At 39.9% G+C, this 21,984-nt stretch overlaps 1 protein-coding gene across 1 annotated transcript; it reads right to left on the reverse strand.

The window, feature by feature from the left end:
- Positions 1–1,532: 1,532 nt before the first annotated feature.
- On the reverse strand, positions 1,533–19,621 carry LOC143519073 (annexin A1-like). Its single transcript, XM_077012137.1, has 13 exons — positions 19,533–19,621; positions 19,200–19,272; positions 18,955–19,069; positions 18,546–18,640; positions 17,791–17,904; positions 17,473–17,563; positions 17,108–17,187; positions 16,964–17,020; positions 16,649–16,742; positions 3,564–3,659; positions 3,204–3,262; positions 2,787–2,909; positions 1,533–2,617 (listed from the first exon to the last, which is right to left on the reverse strand). Exons 2-13 carry the CDS (start codon positions 19,260–19,262, stop codon positions 2,561–2,563), a joined length of 1,044 nt encoding a protein of 347 aa, XP_076868252.1. The 5' UTR covers positions 19,263–19,272; positions 19,533–19,621; the 3' UTR covers positions 1,533–2,560.
- Between the last annotated feature and the right edge of the window lie 2,363 nt (positions 19,622–21,984).

Consider the following 21,984-nt stretch of genomic DNA (forward strand, 5'->3'; position numbering starts at 1 on the left):
GGCTCCCCTGGACGCTCCTCCTGCTCCCCTGGCCGCTCCTCAGTCTGCGCTGGCTCCCGCAGTGTCTGCTTTGCCCGCATGTGCGCCTGGGACTGATTCAGTGCCGGACAGTTTGGGTGCTGGCCCCCATGTCGGTCCTATTTTGCACTTGCCTGTGTTCCCTTTGTTGCCCTGTCCTCTTCCTGGCTTTCTGTTGGTCCCTGTTCCTGTGTGCGCTTCTGTCCGTGTCCACGTGCCTGTCCCTGTATCCGTCCTTGGTGGTGTCCTCCGTGTCCCTGTGCCTGTCTCTGTTCCCCAGATTGTTACTCACTTTGTTCCCGTCCCTGTCTCTGTCATCCTCCGCCTGTTTGCTTCTGCGTCCCGGTCTTCTCGGGTGTCCAGTCCTGTGCCCTTGACCCCATCCTGTCCGGCCCCCTTGGTTCCTCCTCCTGTGCCGGCCCCCTGTCCTGTCCCGTCGGGTCCCATGCCTGTGTCGCTGCCCGGTCCTTGTCCCGGTCCTCCCGTGCGTCTGGTGTCCGGTCCGTTGTGTCCGTCCTGCCCCGTGTCTGTTGTCCCTACCCCAGCCCTGCCTGCTCGTCTCCCTCTGTGTCATGGTGTCTCTGTCCCCGGCGTCTGTCCGGCCCTCCCTGTTTGGCGTGCCCCGGAGTTGCACGCCTTGAGGGGGGGTTCTGTCACGTCTAGTCCCTCCCTCCTCCCCGGTCCGGCCCAGTTTTCCCCGTTCTCAGGATTTCTCCCTCTATCTGTCACGCCCTGTCTTTAGTGCCCGCACCTGAGTCTCATTACACATCCCTGGTTCAGTGTATTTAATCCCCGTGGTTTTTCACTCCCGTGTCGGTCATTGTTTGTATGTGAGTCCTTCCGTGTTTTCCCTGCTCTTGATTCTCTGCCTTGTCTCCGCCGGTTCTTAGATTAAATGTATATGTTTCTCGTAGCCCTGCCCTCCCGCTCTGCGTATTCTGTCCTAGTTTAAATGTTGTAATATTCATCGGTTTCCCATCTCCTAAGTTCATCCCTAGTTTCGTTTGTATTGCCTAGTTAGTGTTCGTCTGTAGCCTTGCCCTGTTGGTTGTGTCTCTCTCTCCCCGTTTGCTGCTCTCTCCCTCTCCGTCACTCCTTTACGTGTTCTTAGTGCATCGCGTATGTGTTTTCCCTAGTTGTTTTCTTCCCTGTTCAGAGTATCTTTTCTCTGTCTTGTTTCTCCTGTATGCATTCTGTTTCAGTGTAGTGGTGTTTAGTCGTCTTACTCATGTTTAGTTCTATTCCTTAGTAACTCTGTTTGCCATCTGGTCGTTTGTATGTTTTCCGCTACGTGTGTTTTGGTGTCCTTAGGTGTGGTTGTATATTTAGTCCGTGTCTTCTTTCATTTAATAAAAAACCTTAAAACTTGCGTTTGCGTCACGCCCCTCCCGCTACAACGTTACAGAAACACAGACTCACAGGCTTCCACTTAACCCCTCACCTTCCAACACAGATTGAATAGACACGGTTGAATAATTTATTTGCTTATATTTTTGTAATTGTTTAGATGTCGATTGTAAAACTGTAAGTAGATAAAATAAAATTGGATAATTATATATATAATGTTTTAAGAATATTTTAGGCCCTCTGAGAGGGGGCGTAGAGGGCCCTGATGGTTCCCCACTGTCCTAGTCCACAGCTTTCGTGCAGCGGTGCTGTAACTCCAATCTGCGGCCTCCGCACAGAGCACGAGTGGCGCTGGAACTCCAATCCGCGGCACAAGCGGTGTTATAACTCCAATCCGCGGCCTCCATACAGAGCGCGAGCGGTGCAGCAACTCAAATCCACGGGCTCCGTGCAGAGCGCGAGCGGCGCTGTAACTCCAATCCGCGGCCTCCGTACAGGGCGCGAGTGGTGCTGCAACTCCAATCCATGGCCCAACTTTTTCATGTCTTCAGATCAGACGCTCACCATATGATTAACGCATGCATGTTCAGAAGTCGTATGGCACCTTTTTCGTGTCCTCAGATCTGCACCACGTTGTAGGTGGAACGCGGTTAATGCTTCTTGTCCATTAAGGCCTTGGCAAACAGCAAGTTTGTCAATCAAATGGAATAGGTGGTGAATTGAAAGCGTCGCGAATGTTACTCCTAAAACAATGCGCCACTGCTAAGCACGTCACTCGTTGTAAGAAAATTTAAGTTGTAACAAAAAATAAATAAATAAAAAATTAAAATTGTAACAAAAATAACAGAAAATGAGAAAATGATATGTGTTTGATTATAACATTCAACACAAGAAGGGGAGAACAGAGGAACAGGCCGTCAATTCCACCCATGTGACAAACAAGCAAATGAGATGGAAAAGAACATCAATAAATCGGATCAATAAATGCAGTCTCCATTAAATAATTTAGATTAAGTAAATTTAGATTTATTTTTGAACAATCATAAGGGTCGAAATAGATTGCACACAAATTTAATTGAACAATGAAACAGAATTTAATGCTCTTTATTGTGATTAGCACATCCTTTAGAGTAGTGTATAATGGGTAGTTTGCAATGGAAGGTGTCATATTGGCCTTCTATAACTCTAAACTTGTTTAATGGTCACCACACAGCGCCACGAGGATCTTCTCATAATCTGCATTACCTTTGACCTGTAAAAGTAAAAAAGTTAGGCATTTAGTAAATGGTACAATACGTTATGAACATTAATAACATTTCCAGAGGTTTCACAATTTTTGTTTCACACACTAAACGGTTGTGTTTAGACAACATGCATAATAAATAACCAGAATAATGTCCATTTTCTCAGTCATGACTCACAGCAAGGTCTTCCTGAACAGTTTTGGCATACATTCTTTTGTACTCCTGCAAAATTTTCTTGAGGTCTACTTCTGAGCGACTCACAAGGATTCTGGTCAGGGTATTGTGGTTAGTTCCTGTGCCCTGATGAGATAGATCATATCCTTCAAAAAAGGCTTTAAAGACAGTGTAATTGGAATACATTTACAGTACAATAACTGAAACTTTATTGAATTATTGGATTTAATGAGTGACTTGCTGGATTATTTGGTTAATTGAAAAATACATTTGGTTGTACTGAAACAGGTTGGGATATTCTAGATGTGACATAGTGAACCATATTGTTACATATCAGTAATAAAACCAGAAACAATTGAAACAAATGCTATATGGTTAAGTTGTAGCACTGCAGTGCTGTGGTCTTTAGCTAAGCTTTACCTTCATAGCTAAGTGGAGCCTTTCAGCAAAGTATGCAGGCTTGTTCCAGGCTGCCTTCACTGGGTGAACAAGACATCAGTCAGACACTCCTGAGACACGGTCTCATGTTTCATGTTTCATGTTTAATGTTATGAAACAGTGATTATTATGACATATAATGGCTTGGATGTTTCCAAGATTCTGCACTAAAATTATTTTAAACATGTGTGCCTCCATGTAAGGGGACTCGCGCTATAAACTGGCTCACTTTATAAACTGGTGTGCACATGCGCGCGCGCGCACACACACACACACACACACACACACACACACACACACACACACACACACACACACACACACACACACACACTTACTTACCCAGGGTCATGAGACAATCTTCAACATCTCCTCTTAGTTCATGTTCTAATACCTTTGGAAAGCCCTGTGTGCCAAGCTTTTCATACTGCTTGAAAACTGCAGGTGCACAAATGACCTCTTAGTTAATACATGTTACATTAATGTTACATTAAAAACTCTTATTTATATTAATGCCAACCCATATGCCAATGTCAGATTCCAAGTCTGATTTATTTAGGTGATGGTGTCCTCTGTTTGTGCAGGTGCATCTCAATAAATTAGAATATCATCAACAGCCAATGAAGACCCAAACTCATTAACAAGTATATGTTATATAAGTATTGATAATACCAAGTAGTGAGTGCATGTGCTGTACATACTTTTCAATAGGCCAACATTTTCTGAATAATATATATATATATATTATTCAGAAAATGAAATATATATATATATATATATATATTAGGCCTGTGTTGAAAAAATCGATTTTCCGATTCAGAATCGATTCGCATATGATGATCTGATTATCGATTCGTACGTCCAAAGATCGATTTTTTAGTGAACTTTTACCCCCGCCTCGTCACTGAATTCACGCAGGCGTGCTCGGTCTAACTAACTGTAAAACAACATGGCGACGGACAGTGACGGTAACGACGATAGTCAAATCGGCAATCTAAAAACAGAAGGACAGTTTATCCAGTGTCAGTGACTATTTACATTTAGTCCATGTCACTGACAGTTTACCCAGTGTTTTTACAGTTTTTAAAAAAGTTAAAAATGCTCTTGTAACGTTGGGCGCAAGGCGATGGACGAGACAGAATCCTTTGCACTTTCCAAATCGTTACGTTTATTACATTTACCGAAGCGCAGACAGCGCACATAAAACACGTTTACATAGAACATGTGTGACTCAAACAACGACGAGCACAGGACGCTGCGCGAACGCACATTAAATGGACAAACCACACAAACCCCACGTGATGACGAGACGAGCCACAGGTGAGGATTATCACAAGACGCACCCGCACCCGCGGAGATACGCAGACGAGTAGACGCAGACAACGTTAACACACGCCCAACAGGGAGGGGTCGGGGACCGTAACAGTTCTGTTATTATATTCTTACTTTAAAGAAAAATACATGTTTACATTTTATACTTTCAGTTTATTAAGTGTGAGCACTTTTAAAATAAAAATGCATTTGGTAGCAACAGCTTTTGGGTGACTTCTTAATTATTTCAATCATAATAATAATGCACTGGTTAGTGTCCCAGTAGGAGTCCACTGTTGCAGATATAGACACCTCAAAGATGTCCTCTGTTTATTGTCCTGGATTACCTTTCTTGAAGGTAGATTTATGATTACCCTTTTCACCAGTCTTCCAGCCATCAGTAACTACCAACTACCAGTAACTATTTGCTGATTAATATTGATATAATACTAGTTTTAACATGTTGCTTCTGTACATAGTCAGGAAACAGCTCAAATAAATACATTTTTAATAACACTAAACCCTGAATTGGATCGAATCGGATCGAATCGAGCCCTAATATATATTTAGGGGTGGGACGCGATTAAAAAAATTAATCGAATTAATCGGAAGCTTTGTAATTAATTAATCGAAATTAATCGCATTTTAATCGCATTTCAGTATTTAACATGAGAAATATTAATTTAAGTTTGAAAGATGAATGAATCAATGAACATAATCAAACTTCAACATCTTGTTTATTTTTCCACCAGTCTACTACACAGACCAATATATGAGTGCAGAAAACAGTTCAGAACATTGGAAATTCTGACCAAAAATGTTGTTTAATTTTGGGAGTTTTGCTCAGGATATTGGAAGAATTGAAGTAAATCAGAAGATGTTTTTTAATACCATTTTAGATGGTATACTTTTCTTAAATTTCCCAGGCCTCTGCCACAGGCATCTCCATAGTGCCTAGAAGTGGTCTTCTGCATGCTCAAAGCAAATGACTGGATCTTCCATTCATCATCTATAATATGAGCTGTCACACCAAGATCATTCTTGTTGCTAACAGAGGTCCAGTGATCCCCAGTCAGAGCCACATTTGTGGCGCTCTTCACAATAACTTGTTTTACTTCCCTTTCACAATAACCTGTTTTTTTTCCCTCGTTCTTACGTACGAGGTTAAGAAGTACTTGGTGCTAAGAACGTTTTGGGAAACTCACCCCTGGACGGTAGTTCATAACTTGCATCAGTTGACGCAATGTGCAGCGCTTCTTGTAAGCCTTTATCTTCGACCACAGAGAGCAAACGACACAAATAATATGACGCGTCATGTATAAACGCGTGCGGAGTCGCGCGCTACGGTCACTCGCGAAAGTTTAATCCAGTCTTAATGGTCCAATGAAGGTACTTTAAAAACCAGGACATTTCCTCACTTAAAAAAAAACCCGGGACAACACCTGTCCAGGATGTGAAATGCGGACGTTTAGGTCACCCTATCGTACTAGGAATACATTTAGCAGCTAAGTTATCCTTACTGACCTGCGCGTTAAGCTGGGCGTACACTGTGCGATTTTTGGCCCATTTTCAGCCGATTTTTCACTCGTTTCGGCTCAATCGCGTGTCGTGCATCGTATAGTTTACACAGGTAAACGAGGAGCGATTCACACCTCACGACCAACTCCCGATCAGAAATCGCAGCGTCGCAAGAACATCAAACATGTTTGAAATTCAAATCGCTCCTCGTGAGAGTATCGCACTGTTGAAGCAGCTCCACGAGCCGACTCTCCGCAACGAGTTAGTCGTACAGTTTGAGCTGGAGCTGAGTACACGATTTAAAATATCATACAGTGTACGCCCAGCTTTAGCTGCAACATGTTTTGCGTTGAGGTGGTAACGAAGGGTGGAAGTGCTCCTGTGATAAGCGAACTCCTTCCTTCATAAAGTGTAAATAACACTATTTGTGTTTGTACTTCCATCTGGAAGTTTCTTATATTTAAATTTCCCATCCACCAGCATAGCCTCTTCAGTAATCTCCATAATGCTCATCTTATTGTGCGTCCATATAATCTGTACGCCTGGAACTCGTGCACTGAGAAACATTCCACGATGCAAAAGTGTATCGTGCGTTAAAATGCGTTAATTTTTTTAGTGCGTTAATTTTCCTGTAATTAATTAATCGAAATTAACGCGTTAAAGTCCCACCACTAATATATATATTAGAGGTGAAACGATTCTTCGAGTAACTCGAGTAATTCGATTACAAAAAATATTCGAGGCAAATTCTTCGAGGCTTCGTTTAATTTGTCACCATCTATTTTAAATGTTTAAAATCCCGCTTTGTACTACTGCGCAGCTCCGGTATCATTGTTTTACACTGACTGTTATAACTGACGCACAGGTTTAAGGCAGCGTGATTTGTTTTGATGGAAATGGCGGAAAATGAAGATAGCGGTGTCCGTAAAATGGCAAAAATGTCAAAAGTGTCGGACCATTTTTCGCTGCGCAAGGTGGACAACGTAGTGCAGTGTCTTTACTGCGGATCTGGCCTACCCAGGGCATAATTTGAGCCGGATCCTGACGGAACAAATAGTTATTGAACAAATAATTCTATAAAATACATTTTTAAACACAAGATCCACATTCAGGCTTCCTAAATCACATAAGAGCTCTCCCTTTTGGCGATGACTTTCTGCGTCTCCATAAAGCTAAAAGCTAGTTATACTTTCGCGAGTGACCGTAGCGTGCAACTCCGCGAACGGCGGCATATATGTAATGCTGCAGCCCGGAGCCCCGGTGGGCGTGGGTAAAGGGCGGAGCATGTGCCAATCATTTTCGAATGCAGCCAATCAGATACTACACTTTCGTTGTCAATCAATTTTTATTAAGCCAATTATCAGCCAGAGTTAGCTGTCAATCATTTTTTACTGCAGCCAATCTTAACAGATCTGCCAAAAGAAGGCGGAAACTGCACGGAGAAGCTCTTTAAACAGAAGTATATGCCATTCTTGCACAAAAGTAGCTGAATAAAAACATTAGAAGAGCTATGACTTTAGACATTTTTAAATAAAAGTTTAAAATACTTCTCACTTGTTATTCTGGAACGGCACTTTAATGTTTTTTTTCCCCTTTATTGCACGTATTGCATCATTTACATCATATATATATATATATATATATATATATATATATATATATATATATATGGCGAGTGTAAATTGTTAGCGGAGGGGAGGTGTAAATGGACACAAATTAAGTATTATATCGCGATCGATCGCCAAGTATAAACGCCTCCGCCGAACAGAGCGTTGAGGAGCGATTTCGATTGGAGGATCGTGCTCTATTTTTTATTTATTATTAATTTTTTGCTGATGCTGGTCCAGCGTGTCGCGTGCCACTGATTATGCCTCGGCGTGCCAACGGTGGCCCGCGTGCCATAGGTTGCCGACCCCTGCTGTAGAGCCTTTGAATATTAAAACCATTGTAGAAATTAAGTTCAGATGTGACCAGCAATGGAGCACATGTAAAAGAAGGACGCGATCACACAGTCTCATTGAAAATGTAGGAGTTAATGAATAAAGTGAACCAACGCAAAACCCGTGACATAATCCAAATAAAGTTTGAAGACCAGTATTGTTTTGATATAATCAGGCATTGCTTTTAATCGTCATAATTATGGAGAGCTAGCTAGCTATCGTATGCTCACTGTGTATCTTTCGCCAAGAGAAATTCGTGGGCAGAGTTTAATTACATCTTTGCGGGAGTCATTGAGTTGGATTAACTCTGATTTGATCAACTCTGTCCGATAACTCCAACACTCCATCGTCATTTGATTATATCAAAACAGTCTTCAAACTTCATTTGGATTATGTCACGGGTTTTGCGTTGGTGCACTTTATTCATTAACTCCTTTGAGACTGTGTGATCGCGTCCTTCTTTTACTTTACTTGCTGAGCTTAATTTCTACAATGGTTTTAATATTCAAAGGCTCTACAGCAGGGGTCGGCAACCTATGGCACGCGGGCCACCGTTGGCACGCCGAGGCATAATCAGTGGCACGCGGCACGCTGGACCAGCATCAGCAAAAAATTAATAATACAAAATAGAGCACGATCCTCCAATCGAAATCGCTCCTCAACGCTCTGCTCGGCGGAGGAGCTTATACTGGGCGATCGATCGCGATATAATACTTAATTTGTGTCCGCTAACAATTTACACTCGCCACATATATATATGATGTACAAATGATGCAATACGTGCAATAAAGGAAAAAAAAACATTAAAGTGCCGTTCCAGAAAAATAAGTGAGAAGTATTTTAAACTTTGATTTAAAAATGTCTAAAGTCATGGCTCTTCTAATGTTTTTATTCAGCTACTTTTGTGTAAGAGCGGCATTCTGTTTAAAGAGCTTCTCCGTGCAGTTTCCGCCTTCGTTTGGCAGATCTGTTAAGATTGGCTGCAGTAAAAAATGATTGACAGCTAACTCTGGCTGATAATTGGCTTAATAAAAATTGATTGACAACAAAAGTGTAGTATCTGATTGGCTGCAGTCGAAAATGATTGACACATGCTCCACCCTTTACCCACGCCCACCGGGGCTCCGGCCTGCAGCATTACCCTTCTCAACGGCGGAAGCGTTCATACTTGACGTGTCACAATTCTGTGCAGTGTTGTCCGTAACGATATGTGGTAGTATAAAGAAACACCCCTCAAAAACAGGGGAAGGAACATTTACCTGACGAATTTTAATGTTGCAATGTGTTTCAGGTTTGAAAAGTGCTGGAATTTAGGCATAAAATGCACTTCTGCACTTAAAACACTTATAAAACACACGTAAATCATTTAAAAGTAATTTATATAAACGGATTGGCTTGTTATTTTGACATTTGTGCAGCTAAGCGTTGGGTTTTGTGTGCGATCCGGTGACATTGTTGGCCTCAGTGATCCCTTGTCTCGTGCCGCTGTTTGCGTTCCGGCATCGTTTGATTTACAATTTAAGCACTGGGCCTACCATAACACCATAACAGTACTTCCTCAATGCTTCAGCACCTGTGTGTGTGTGTGTATGTGTGTGTGTGTGAAAATTAGGGCTGGGACTTTAACGCATTAATTTTGATTAATTAATTACAGGGGAAATAACAAACTAAAAAAATTTACGCATTTTAATGCATGAGACACTTTTGCACCGTGGAATATTTCTCAGTGCATGAGTTCCAGACATACAGATTATATGGACGCACAATAAGATGAGCATGATGGAGATGACTGAAGAGGCTACGCTGGTGGATGGGAAATTTAAATATAAGAAACTTCCAGATGGAAGTACAAACAAAAATAGTGTTATTTGCACTTTATGTAGGAAGGAGTTTGCTTATCACAGGAGCACTTCCACCCTTCGTTACCACCTCAACGCAAAACATGTTGCGGCTAACGCGCAGGTCAGTAATGATAACTTAGCTGCTAAATGTATTCCTAGTACAATATGGTGACCAAACGTCCGTATTTCCCGGGACATGTCCATATTTCACATCCTGTCCCTGGCGTCCCGGGTTTTTTTTAAGTGAGGAAATGTCCTGGTTTTTAAATTACCTTCATTGGACCATTAAGACTGGATGAAACTTTCGCGAGTGACCGTAGCGTGCGACTCCGCACACGTCGCGCGAGCGGTGGAGGCGTTTATACTTGACGCGTTATTTGCTGTGTTGTCCGTAACGATATGTGGTCGTATAAAGAAACACCCCTCAAAAACAGGAAGGAGCATTAACCTGACGAGGGAAGTAAAACAGGTTATTGTGAAGAGCGCCACAAATGTGGCTCTGATTGGGGATCACTGGACCTCTGTTAGCAACAAGAATGATCTTGGTGTGACAGCTCATATTATAGATGATGAATGGAAGATCCAGTCATTTGCTTTGCGCATGCAGAAGACCACTTCTAGGTACTATGGAGATGCCGGTGTAGAGGACTTTATGGCTGTGGCAGAGGCCTGGAAAATTAAAGAAAAAGTCTACCATCTAAAATGGTATTAAAAAACATCTTCTGATTTACTTCAATTCTTATTCTTCCAATATCCTGAGCAAAACTCTCAAAATTAAACATTTTTGGTCAGAATTTCCAGTGTTCTGAAAACTGTTTGCTCCGTTTTCTGCACTCATATATTGGTCTGTGTAGTAGACTGGTGGAAAAATAAACAAGATGTTGAAGTTTATGATTATGTTCATTGATTCATTCATCATTCAAACTTAAATTAATATTTCTCATGTTAAATAATGAAATGCCATTAAAATGCGATTAATTTCGATTAATTAATTTCAAAGCTTCTAATTAATTCGATTAATTTTTTTTATCGTGTCCCACCCCTAGTAAAAATGTAAATGTGCCGTATTTTGTCAATTGTGTGATTTTTACACCGCAATCAAAATTTGTCCTCCTCTTTTAACCCATCTGTGCAGTTAGAACACACACACACACACACACACACTAGTGATTATATATATATTAGGGGTGGGCATAGATTAATTTTTTAATCTAGATTAATCTGACTGAAATCTTGAAATTAATCTAGATTAATCTATATTAAAATGGCTCATATGCGTGCTACCCAAGTAATGACTAAAAGTCTTTGAGTCTTAATACAGAGGGTGCATTAGACCAGGGGCTCATCTCCTGTTTCCAAAATGCATCAATGACTGCTTGAGGAAGCTGTTCTACTTTGATACTTGAAGAAAAAAAACATGCTCAATAAAATGTTGGCTACTCGTCAGGGGCGGACTGGGGAGAAAAAGTGGCCCGGGAGTTCCTGACAGACTGGCCCACTATATATATATATATATATATATGTGTGTGTGTGTGTGTGTGTGTGTATACTGTATATGAATCTATACATGGCACGTAGTGTATATGACGGCGTTTATTGTCATATGGACAATATTAATTCCAGCAATAATATGATTACAAAGCCACATAGTGGCTTTTAAATAGTCCACCATAAGACCACCAAACAAGTTGTTTTACGCAAAGTGCATCCTAAAGAACAACCTACAACTCTAACGTGGGTATTTCTTCCTCTTACCTATTTGTGGTCGTTAGTTTTAATCTAAGAATTTCAATAGCTTTAAAAAAAAAAACAGTGCACAGTGCTCTGGAACCTTTAAGACCGCACTTGCGTCCGTGTTAACCGTGTTAAGGTAATTTGTAGACGGTGCCTTAGACGTTGCAGAGGCGACAGCAGTACATTTAAAATAACATGTTATCTACAATTTAAACTGCTGTATGTTTTCGTAGTCCAGCCCGGATTTTCTGGGACAAGTTGGTTTTTATTCTGATCTCTGCTGCATACCGTCAGCCCGCATCAACTGGCCCAGTCTGCGGCCCGGTCCAACTCGTTCATGTGTTTACGGGCTCAGTCCGCAGCCGCGCAGGTTAGTCTGACTGGAGCGGGGGAGGTAATAACACCGTTAAACAGCAGCGTGACTACGGAATGCTCTACCCATCGACCACTAACCCATCGGCCCACCGGGGAAATCCCCAGTAGCAATGTATGCCAGTCCGCCCCTGCTACTCGTGTTCAACGGTTTATTCAGTTAAACATGAATTTGTAAGCCTACATACTGTACATTAAAAGGGGTTGATAACATGAATCCGTGTATCATTCGTTCATTTGATATTCAACTGAAAATGAAAATCGGGAAATCAAAAAAACAATTCATTATTTTGTTTTTCGTTTTGAATATAGAAACAAAAAAACAAACCAGGCTTGTATTTTTCTGGTTTTTATTTGATGAACCAAACAAAAATAGCTAAGTTAAAAATCGGTTTCGGAGCCAAACTTCATTTTGATTTTTTAACTTGACCCATTTGTGTGCCCCGGAAGTTGTTTATTCTTCGTGGTCTTCGTTTGACTGCGGTAAAGTTGGCTTTCACGGTCCCATATTCGGAATTCTTTCTTCAATAATAAGTGCCAAAATGTGCAAATTCTAATTTCTGGCAAAAATATATATAAATAAATACCTACAACTTTGTTTACGCCAGGAATATACATATTTTAAGTTGTAGACAACATTTTATTTAAAATGTACTATTGTGACCGTCTAAGGCACCGTCTACAAATTACATTAACACGGTTAACACGGACGCAAGTGGCGGTAGTAAAGGCCCCAGAGCACTGCGCACTGTTTTTTTTTCAATAATTTCAATATCTTTTTAATGGTCCATCATAAGACCACCAAACAAGTTGTATTACACAAAGTGCATCCTAAATAACAATCTACAATTTTTATATAGTTGTAGATTGTTATGTAGGATGCACTTTGTGTAATACAACTTGTAATACAACAGGCAGTCAAGGTCTGATTGTAGGGAACTGGTCTTGTGACCGGAAGGTCGTGGGTTTGATTCCCAGGCCTGAGGCCATGACTGAGGTGCCCTTGAGCAAGGCACCTAACCCCAACTGCTCCCCAGGCGCCGGGCTAGGGCTGGCCACCGATCTGAGCACGTATGCACCACAGCCCCCTAGTAGTGACTAGTGTGTGTGTTCTAACTGCACAGATGGGTAAAAAGTGGAGGACAAATTTCGATTGCGGTGAACAAAATCACAATCGGCAAAATATGGCACATTTATATGGGTATTTCTACCTTGCACCCATTTGTGGTGGTCAGTTTTTGTCTAATTATGTCAATAGCTTTTAAACAGTGCATCATAAGATCATAAAACAAGCTCTTATATATTAAGCGCAATCCTAAGCAACAACCTACAAGTCAGATATGGGTATTTCTATCTCTTACCATATTTGTGGTGGTGAGTTTTTATCTTATAATTTCAATAGCTTTTAAACAGTCCATCAGAACAGCACAAAACAAGTTGTATTACATTAAGCCCATGATGACCAGCAACCTACAACTCAAATATGGGTATTTCTACCTCTTACCTAATAGTGGTGGTGAGTTTTTATCTAATTATTTCAATAGCTTTTCATAATATTCTTATTTTATGAACAGCACCTGTAAATACCCATGTCTGAGATGTAGGTTGTTGTTTAGGATGCACTTTGTGTAATACAACTTCTTAGATGGTCTTCTGATGGACCATTTAAAAGCTCTTGAAATAATAAGACAACAACTGAGTACTACAAATTGGTGCAAGGTACAAATACCCATGTAAGAGTTGTAGGTTGTTGTTTAGGATGCACTTAATATTGTATATAACTACTTGTTTTCCTCCCCATGACTGTAGCATACAGAACTAGACTGAAAGACCAGTTTTAGTTCATTAGCTATTTAATATTGTCTTCAATATTAAATATTTATTATTATTATTATTATTATTTAATATTTAATATTGTCTTCAATATTGAACCTTTTCACAATATTCTAATTTTCTTAAATATATCAGTCTGCGTGCAACGAATGAGTATAATATACAAGTTTCACCTTTTGAATGGAATTACTGAAATAAATAATATACCAATATCTGTGTAACGTGGTGGGAGTCAGGGTTGGACACAATCGCGATAAAGAGCTGGCACATACTTTAATGGAGCTAGTCTCCTCTAAGTAGGGTGACCAGATTTGGGTTTCTGAAAAGGAGGACAACTTTTGTGCTGGGTGGGGGTCATCGGTGTATCGGTGAATAATTTAGGTGGATGGTGTGTGTGTCGAACGTTTTTTCTCTTTAACTCCTCCGTAAATGTACACTTTCGTTTCGTCATTGCCGTAGAACCGTGCTTTCGCTTGTAAACACTTTTGCACTGTACATGTATTCTGTTTGAGGCAGTCGAACAAATTCACCCCGGACATTTTTTTAGGTCTCAAAAGTAGAACATGTCCGGGAAAAAGAGGACGTCTGGTCACCCTAGCTCTAAGTGAACCGCGCCCACACGGAGAGTGCGCAACTTACGAGGCATACAGAACACATTTCACTGAAACACTCACGAAGGAATATAAAGGACCACAGCGATTATGAAAGGAAAACACGTTTATAAAAATAAAAAAAAACAAAATAATGAATGGTTTTTTGATTTTCCGATTTTGATTTTCAGTTGAATATTAAATGAACGAATGATACACGGATTGACATGTCCCCCAGTTTTGGTCCTCTGCAGTTTTAATGGTTAAAAAGAAATATTTAAATAGCGACGAATCTAGCGCTAGGACCATGCAGAAAAAGACCGCTCGGAGCTCTGCTCCGGTAACACTTTACGTTCCTAAAAATGAATTTTCCATGAAGCAAACCTGGCGACTTCGTGGCTGCATCCATGTAAACACACGTACGATTTGTAATTCACAGGTTTGAAAACTCGTTCTCGCCCCTACTGTGCAATTTGGTTAGGAATATACTCGAGCTAAACTATCAAGTTGAAAGTCATCATAGTTTGCTTACCCATTTTGACCCAGTTCCCAAACGAACTTTAAGAATAGATTAACGGCGATCATTTTTATATCGCCCGATAAGAGTATCAAATTAACGAACGCCGTTAATGCTGTTAACGGCCCACCACTAATATACACTCCTGATCAAAATCTTAAGACCAGCTAAAAAATTGGAAGAATTTGCATTTTGCACCACTAGATCTTAAGAAGGTTGTAAGTAGAGCTTCATTCAATGCTAAAAGAAGAAATGGGACCAAGAGACAAAAGATTTTGAGCAGCCAATTTCTTGTAGACTGCATTTACACTCAAACATGTGTTTTTCAGCTGATCAAAAGTTTAAGACCACAGCATTTTAAATCCATGTCATTTTTTGTCAAGTATTCCTACTGTCATGACCTCCTGGTAGCAAAAGGTAAAAAACTCACTGACTTTGAGCGTGGTAGGATTGTTGAGCTGCCTAAGCAAGGCCTCTCACAACGTGTCATTGCTGCTAAGGTTGGATGCAGTAAAACTGTAATTTTGCATTATTTAAAAGATCCTGAGGGATATGGAACAAAAAAGTCAAGTGGTAGACCCAAAAAATTTCACCAGTGCTGAGCCGCAGGATCCAACTAGCTGTGCGTAAAGACACGGGACAATCCTCGACACAGATCAAGGCCATTACTGGTGCTGACTGCAGCCCAATAACCATCAGACGGCATCTGCGAGAGATGGGCTTCAGAAACAAAAAACGTCTTCAAAGGCCATGTCTCATTCAACGCCACAAAACTGCCCGTTTGGACTTTGCAAGGGAACACCAAACATGGGACACTGAAAGGTGGAAGAAAGTTTTACTCTCTGATGAGAAAAAATGTAACCTTGATGGTCCTGATGGCTTCCAATGATACTGGCATGACAAGGAGATCCCACCTGAGATGTTTTCTACACGGCACAGTGGAGGGGGCACCATCATGATTTGGGGAGCTTTTTCCTTCAATGGAGCAATGAAGCTTCAGGTTGTACAGGGGTTGTACAAACAGCAGCTGGCTATGTGGAGATGTTGACGCAGGCATCCCTCATGACTGAGGGCCCTCGTCTGTGTGGTAATGACTGGGTTTTTCAGCAGGACAATGCTGCCATTCACAATGCCCATCTGACAAATAATTAATTTATAATTAAAATAAAAATTTTTCCAGGAGAATAACGACACACTTTTGGATCATCCAGAGTGTTCCCCTGATCTAAATCCGATTGAGAACATTTGGGGATACATGGCAAGGGAAGTTTACAAAAATGGACAGCAGTTCCAGACAGTGGATGCCCTTCGTGAAGCCATCTTCAACACCTGGAACAACGTTCCCAGTAGTCTCCTGGAAACACTGGAATAAAGCATGCCTAAACGGTTGTTTGAAGTGATCAACAAGAATTGAGGAGCTACTCATTACTTAGTCTTTTTTGACACTTAGATTTTTGAGTTTTGAGGGGCCCTTTGGGTTTTTTTGAGGTATGGTCTTAAACATTTGATCAGCTGCTGAGCAGCCTATTTCAGTTATATTGTTGTTTACAAGAAATTGGCTGCTCATATATATCATATATATATATGATAATGATTTTGGGTTTCATTGGCTGTAAGCCATAATAATCAACATTAAGTTGAAATAGTTCACATAGGTCATGAATCTATGCGTTTCACTTTTTGTACTGAAGTACTGAAATAAACGTTAAGATATTTTAATTTATATAGATGCGCCTGTATTTGTTGGTTTGTTACCATGTCATCTGCATACTTTTGCATAGTTGGGCTTCGCTCCTGCTGGTGAGAATATCAATGAAGACAGAAGACACTGTTCCTAGCCTTTTCTCCCCAGCTTGATAAAGAGCCTGAGATCATAACACAAATATGACATCACATCATGATTGGATCTTTACTATGTTATGCTGTTATTTGAAAGCTACTGTTTCACTACTGAGTTGACCTGCCATTATTTGTTTTGTTAAAACACACCTTATGACATGGAATGTGAGATGTGAGTGGAATTGTATTGTGAAAGAAAAGTTGTTTCTGCTGGTGTTATACTACAAGTTCTTTAGAGTGACCTCACATTTGCATCGCTTTTTGCAAGGCCTTCATCCATGTCCCGGTCCTCACTCCTAGTTGCCTGAGTTAATATAACCATGTTAAATTTAACTTAAATGTAACTTATTTTTCTTTAAAGATTTTAATAATAATAATTATTTTCTGGTACCTTGCATAGAGCAAGCAGGGCAGTCTCGTAGTGTCCACTAGTGTCACCTTTAATACTGTGCTCGAGCTCCTCTCCGTATGCTGTTATCCATATCCATATATATTGCATATATACATATACATATTAAGTAGTGGTGGGCCGATAACATATATATATATATATATATATATATATATATATATATATATATATATATATATATATATATATATATAACACATATAGATAAAAACGGTCTGCAAACGAGTTCAATTTAATTAGTGGTCAGCCGTTATCAGCCCACCACTAATATTAAGTTAAGCTCTGCTTTGATTCTCAGAAATATTACTGAAAGAGCTGCAGCAGATTCAAATCTGGGTGTGTACCTTCTTTGAAGGCAGTTTTGAAGAGTCTAATCTCCTGGTTTGACCTGGTTCCAAGAATTTCATTTAGGACCTTTTCGTTGGTTCCTAGACCCTGTTTTTTAATGAAAGTTTGGATATTCTGCAAGTCAATAAGCCTCACAAAAGTAGTAAGTTGTTAAAAATTGCCCAAGTACCATAAATAATCTATAAACATGTTGCAAAGTACAAAAAACATGGATGCATTAGTATTAATCACAATCCATATCGATACACGAGGAGAAAACTGGTGTAATTCAAATTCTTCCACAAGGCAGTGGTCTGAACTACAGTGTTTCTGACCTTCATGGCTTGTCTGAGCTCATGGGCATCATACTGGGCTGGATTCATGAATAGTGCCAGGACCACATCTCTGTAATGGGACTTCAGAGCAGATTTCAAAGTCTTCACTAGGTCCTACGAAACGAAGAATACAAACCCACAGAATAACAGTATAGCATACAAGGATAATAAATCGGTTCCTCCCCAAGGTATTGTGAAATTGAAATCATACAGTAGCAAATCATGACCATTAAGCCTGGGCCCGCTCCCAAAGTTCTGGTGCAACACACATTTAATAGATCACGAAAGTGAAGCCCAGAGCGGCAGCACAAGCACTTTAAACAGAAACTCTCAGGCACCAACTTTAGACAAAGACGAGCATGAGACATTGCGCGAACGCACATTAAATAGGTGATTAACACATTCCCCAGTGATCACAAAACAAGGCACAGGTTAAACCAACAAACACGCTCACAAACGACCCACACCCACGGAACTACAAACATGGACATAACTAGACGCAAACAACGTAACAACACACCCACAAGGAGGGGTTCGGAGCTGAACCGTGACAGAGACAGGCTCACAGGCTTCCACTTAACTTAACCCCTCACCTTCCAACATAGATTGAATAGACACGGTTGAATAATTTATTTGCTTATATTTTTGTATATATGTATATATATATATATATATATATATATATATATATATATATATATATATATATATATCTGCCTTAGAGTCATGAGTGCGAGTGCCTTATCAAGTCTCACTTTTCCAGTGTCATGTTCATAAGCTGCTTTAATCTCCTGTCTCTGAGCATTAGTCCTTCTTGCTATGATTTCAGTAATGGCACTCTCATCCACACCTGCCAACATAAAGAGTGGAGACATTTAAACACACTGCAAAAATAACCTACAACATAAGCCAATCCTGTACCACATTCCAGACACTTTGTGGCCCCCATGACTGATGATTAAGTGCTGATACAAATGCTCGGGTATAAAACACACATTTTTACAATTATGAAGCCAATAAGAGTTGCCCCGGCACAGTTCCATACACACACAGATCATCATTGTACAAGACGTCATTTAAACACTCTACAAATCTACGCCACAACTTGCCAATTTAAAAACCTCAGCATCACTAAACACTTGGAGGGCGGCTGGCGGGCTGTACCTTTGGTTTCAATGGCTTCCTGTAAAGCAGCAGCATCTCTGCTGGCACTGAAATTAGGATCAGGAGTGATGGTCCCATAGTATGGTGGCACGCTTCCTTTGGATGGAGATTTAGCCTATTGTAACACATGTGAGGACAGGAGGTACAAGAATGAGACTTTCTAACCTGCATGAGCATGAAGGAAAATACAGACATAAAGATAAAATACAGAATGTCAGAAAAAAAAAGAACTAGTTTTAACTAACCGTTCGATCATCTTTGGGCTTGTCATCGCTAATCTTTTTAATAAATTTGTGGAAAAATTCCATCTTGAATATTCTGAAAAATATATATATTATTCTAATATTCAACATAAATTGAACCAATACAAACACCAGCTCCAAAAACGAACAAAAACATATATTTTGTATTTCCATCTTATACGACAAAAGGAAACAGAAAGAACAATAATAATAATTAACCAAAATGAGTTGTCAAATGATAAAACAACTTGCACCAGTCTTTCATTTATGCTCGCAGGTTACAGAGAAGGTCTACATATACTACCATAAAATAAGAGGAAAGCAGAGGAATCCCACCTGTTTATGAAGCGTCTGCACACTGGTCTCAAACTACTGTACAGGAACTGAGCTCAGATTCTTGCAGATTGTAGAACACCCACATGTACTCACTGTATTGGTAAGCCCTTAACCTGGGTGGAGATGCTGGAATCAGGCAATTCTGGTTACTCCTGTCTGCACTGCAACAATGAGTACTGAGCTGTTTTGACCAATCGGCTAATCTATGGAACGCTGCAGGACCAGAATTTATGTCCTTGCAAAAATAACTACATGGGAACATGTAGATGTCCGAAAGACTTAGGAAAGGCAATAGTGAAATTGAGAGCTTCTTGAATATTCTTGCAAATTCTCAGCAGCTAAACACCGATCTTTGGGAAGAAAATAAGTTAAAGCTTTAGCTGAATACATACAAACTGGTAAAGATGAAGAAATTGCCATGAAAATATCAACTATACTAGCCATTTATGTATTATGAATTATGTAGATAATGGAACAATTTAAAATTTACTCTTTTACCTGTTTCATACTCAGGATTATTTAAAAAATGACATTCATTATTGTTATTTGTTTTTATCATCATGTGTGGTGTGACACATTTTTTCATCTTCCTGATTGTACCGGGAAAAGATTCTAAGCTTTGACGCATTAAGAACAGTGACATCTAGTGGTGTGAAAACATTTTACCATTTATTTAAACATGTAGTTCGACTATGTATTTGTGGAAGTGCTGCATGTACATAATACACACATTCTACAGTAGAAAGCAGTGTGTTTTTATTTTGACATCTATGATATGTATACAACCAGGAAATAAATCATATACATGTTACCTTATTAATTGTTGGAACTAATAAAAGGCCAGCACCCTGTGATCCTGGACGTGGGGGTTCATAATAGGAAATAAGTTCCTGGAGGTACTCAGGAGTAAGCCCGTGCAGTGCTAAAATCAATACGGAATTTAACTGGGAGCCAATGCAGGGCTGATAGGACTGGTCTGATATGATCAAATTTTCTAGTTCTAGTCTGAACTCTGGCTGCCGCATTTTGAACTATTTGAAGTTTATTTAGATTACTATTTGAACATCCTGACGGTAGTTACAGTAGTCTAATCTGGAGCTAACAAAAGCGTGCACCAATTTTTCTGCATCATGCTGTGATAAAGCATTTCTTAACTTGGCAATGTTGCGGAGATGTAGAAAAGCTATCTTAGTACTATTATCTATGTATTATCAAAATAATAGGTCAGAGTCGAGTATGACGCCTAGATTTTTGGCTACTGTGCCAGGTGTAATGTGGTAGTCTGCGAGATTAAGCATTAGATCTGGAATTTTCTGTCTTGCAGCTTTAGGGCCCAGAAGGAGAACTTCTATTTTGTCCTCATTAAGTTGGAGGAAGTTTAGAGACATCCAGCATTTAATATCTCTTACACAGGCCTCAATTTTTCCTAAACTGAGTTTGTCATCAGGTTTGGCTGATATGTAAAGTTGAGTGTCATCTGTTGAGTGTCATCTAGCATATATAGTAAATAATAGTGGTCCTAAAATGGAGCCTTGCGGGACCCCATATTTCACTTTTGTACGTTTGAATGGAATATTATTGAGCTCTACAAACTGCTAGCGATTAGTTAAGTAAGAGTAAAACCATGAAAGGGCTGTGCCTGAGATTGCAACCCAGCGTTCTAACCTTTCTAGCAAGATCCTATGATCTATTGTGTCGAAAGCTGCACTAAGATCAACTAAGATCAAGAAGCACTAACAGAGATACATAGCTTTGATCTGAGGCAAGGAGGAGATCATTTGTTACTTTGACTAGTGCTGTTTCAGTACTATGATGAGGCCTAAATCCAGATTGGAACTTTTCAAATATGTGATTCCTATACAGATATAGGCATAATTGCTGGGCTACAGCTTTTTCTATGATCTTGGATATAAATGATGTATTTGAAATGGGTCTATAATCAGATTTGGTTTCTTGATCAGAGGTTTAATAACTGCTAATTTACAGAATTTGGGCATGTGACCTGTTGTAATGGATGATTTAACTACAGTTAGAAGAGGTTCAGTATATATATATAACCACTGGAGTCTGCTGACGCCTGCCGGTGTTTATTTTTGTTATAATAAGAATTTTTCATATACCGGCCACACCAGTTTAAATAGCTTTTAAATATCTGTTAATTGTTTCTCAAGGGACCATTTTTATTGCTGCACCGCTAAGTGTAGTATATTAAGTTGATCTATTTACTTCAGCGGAACCACTCCCCTAGCTACCTAGTTTACCTATAGGTTGTCTGCCAGTGCAGTGATATGTGTAAAATTGAGACTACCGTTAAGCTAAATAAAGTTGTGTTCGTTCTACCTCTGAGCTAAATCATTTATTTACTATGTTGGAGTAAAGACACAACACTAAGCACACATGCAACAGAGCGCAAATCGAGCCACAACATTGTGGGGACGTTCTGAACCACAAA

This window comes from Brachyhypopomus gauderio, chromosome 7 (genome assembly GCF_052324685.1).
Source record: "Brachyhypopomus gauderio isolate BG-103 chromosome 7, BGAUD_0.2, whole genome shotgun sequence".
NCBI classification, from domain to species: domain Eukaryota; kingdom Metazoa; phylum Chordata; class Actinopteri; order Gymnotiformes; family Hypopomidae; genus Brachyhypopomus; species Brachyhypopomus gauderio.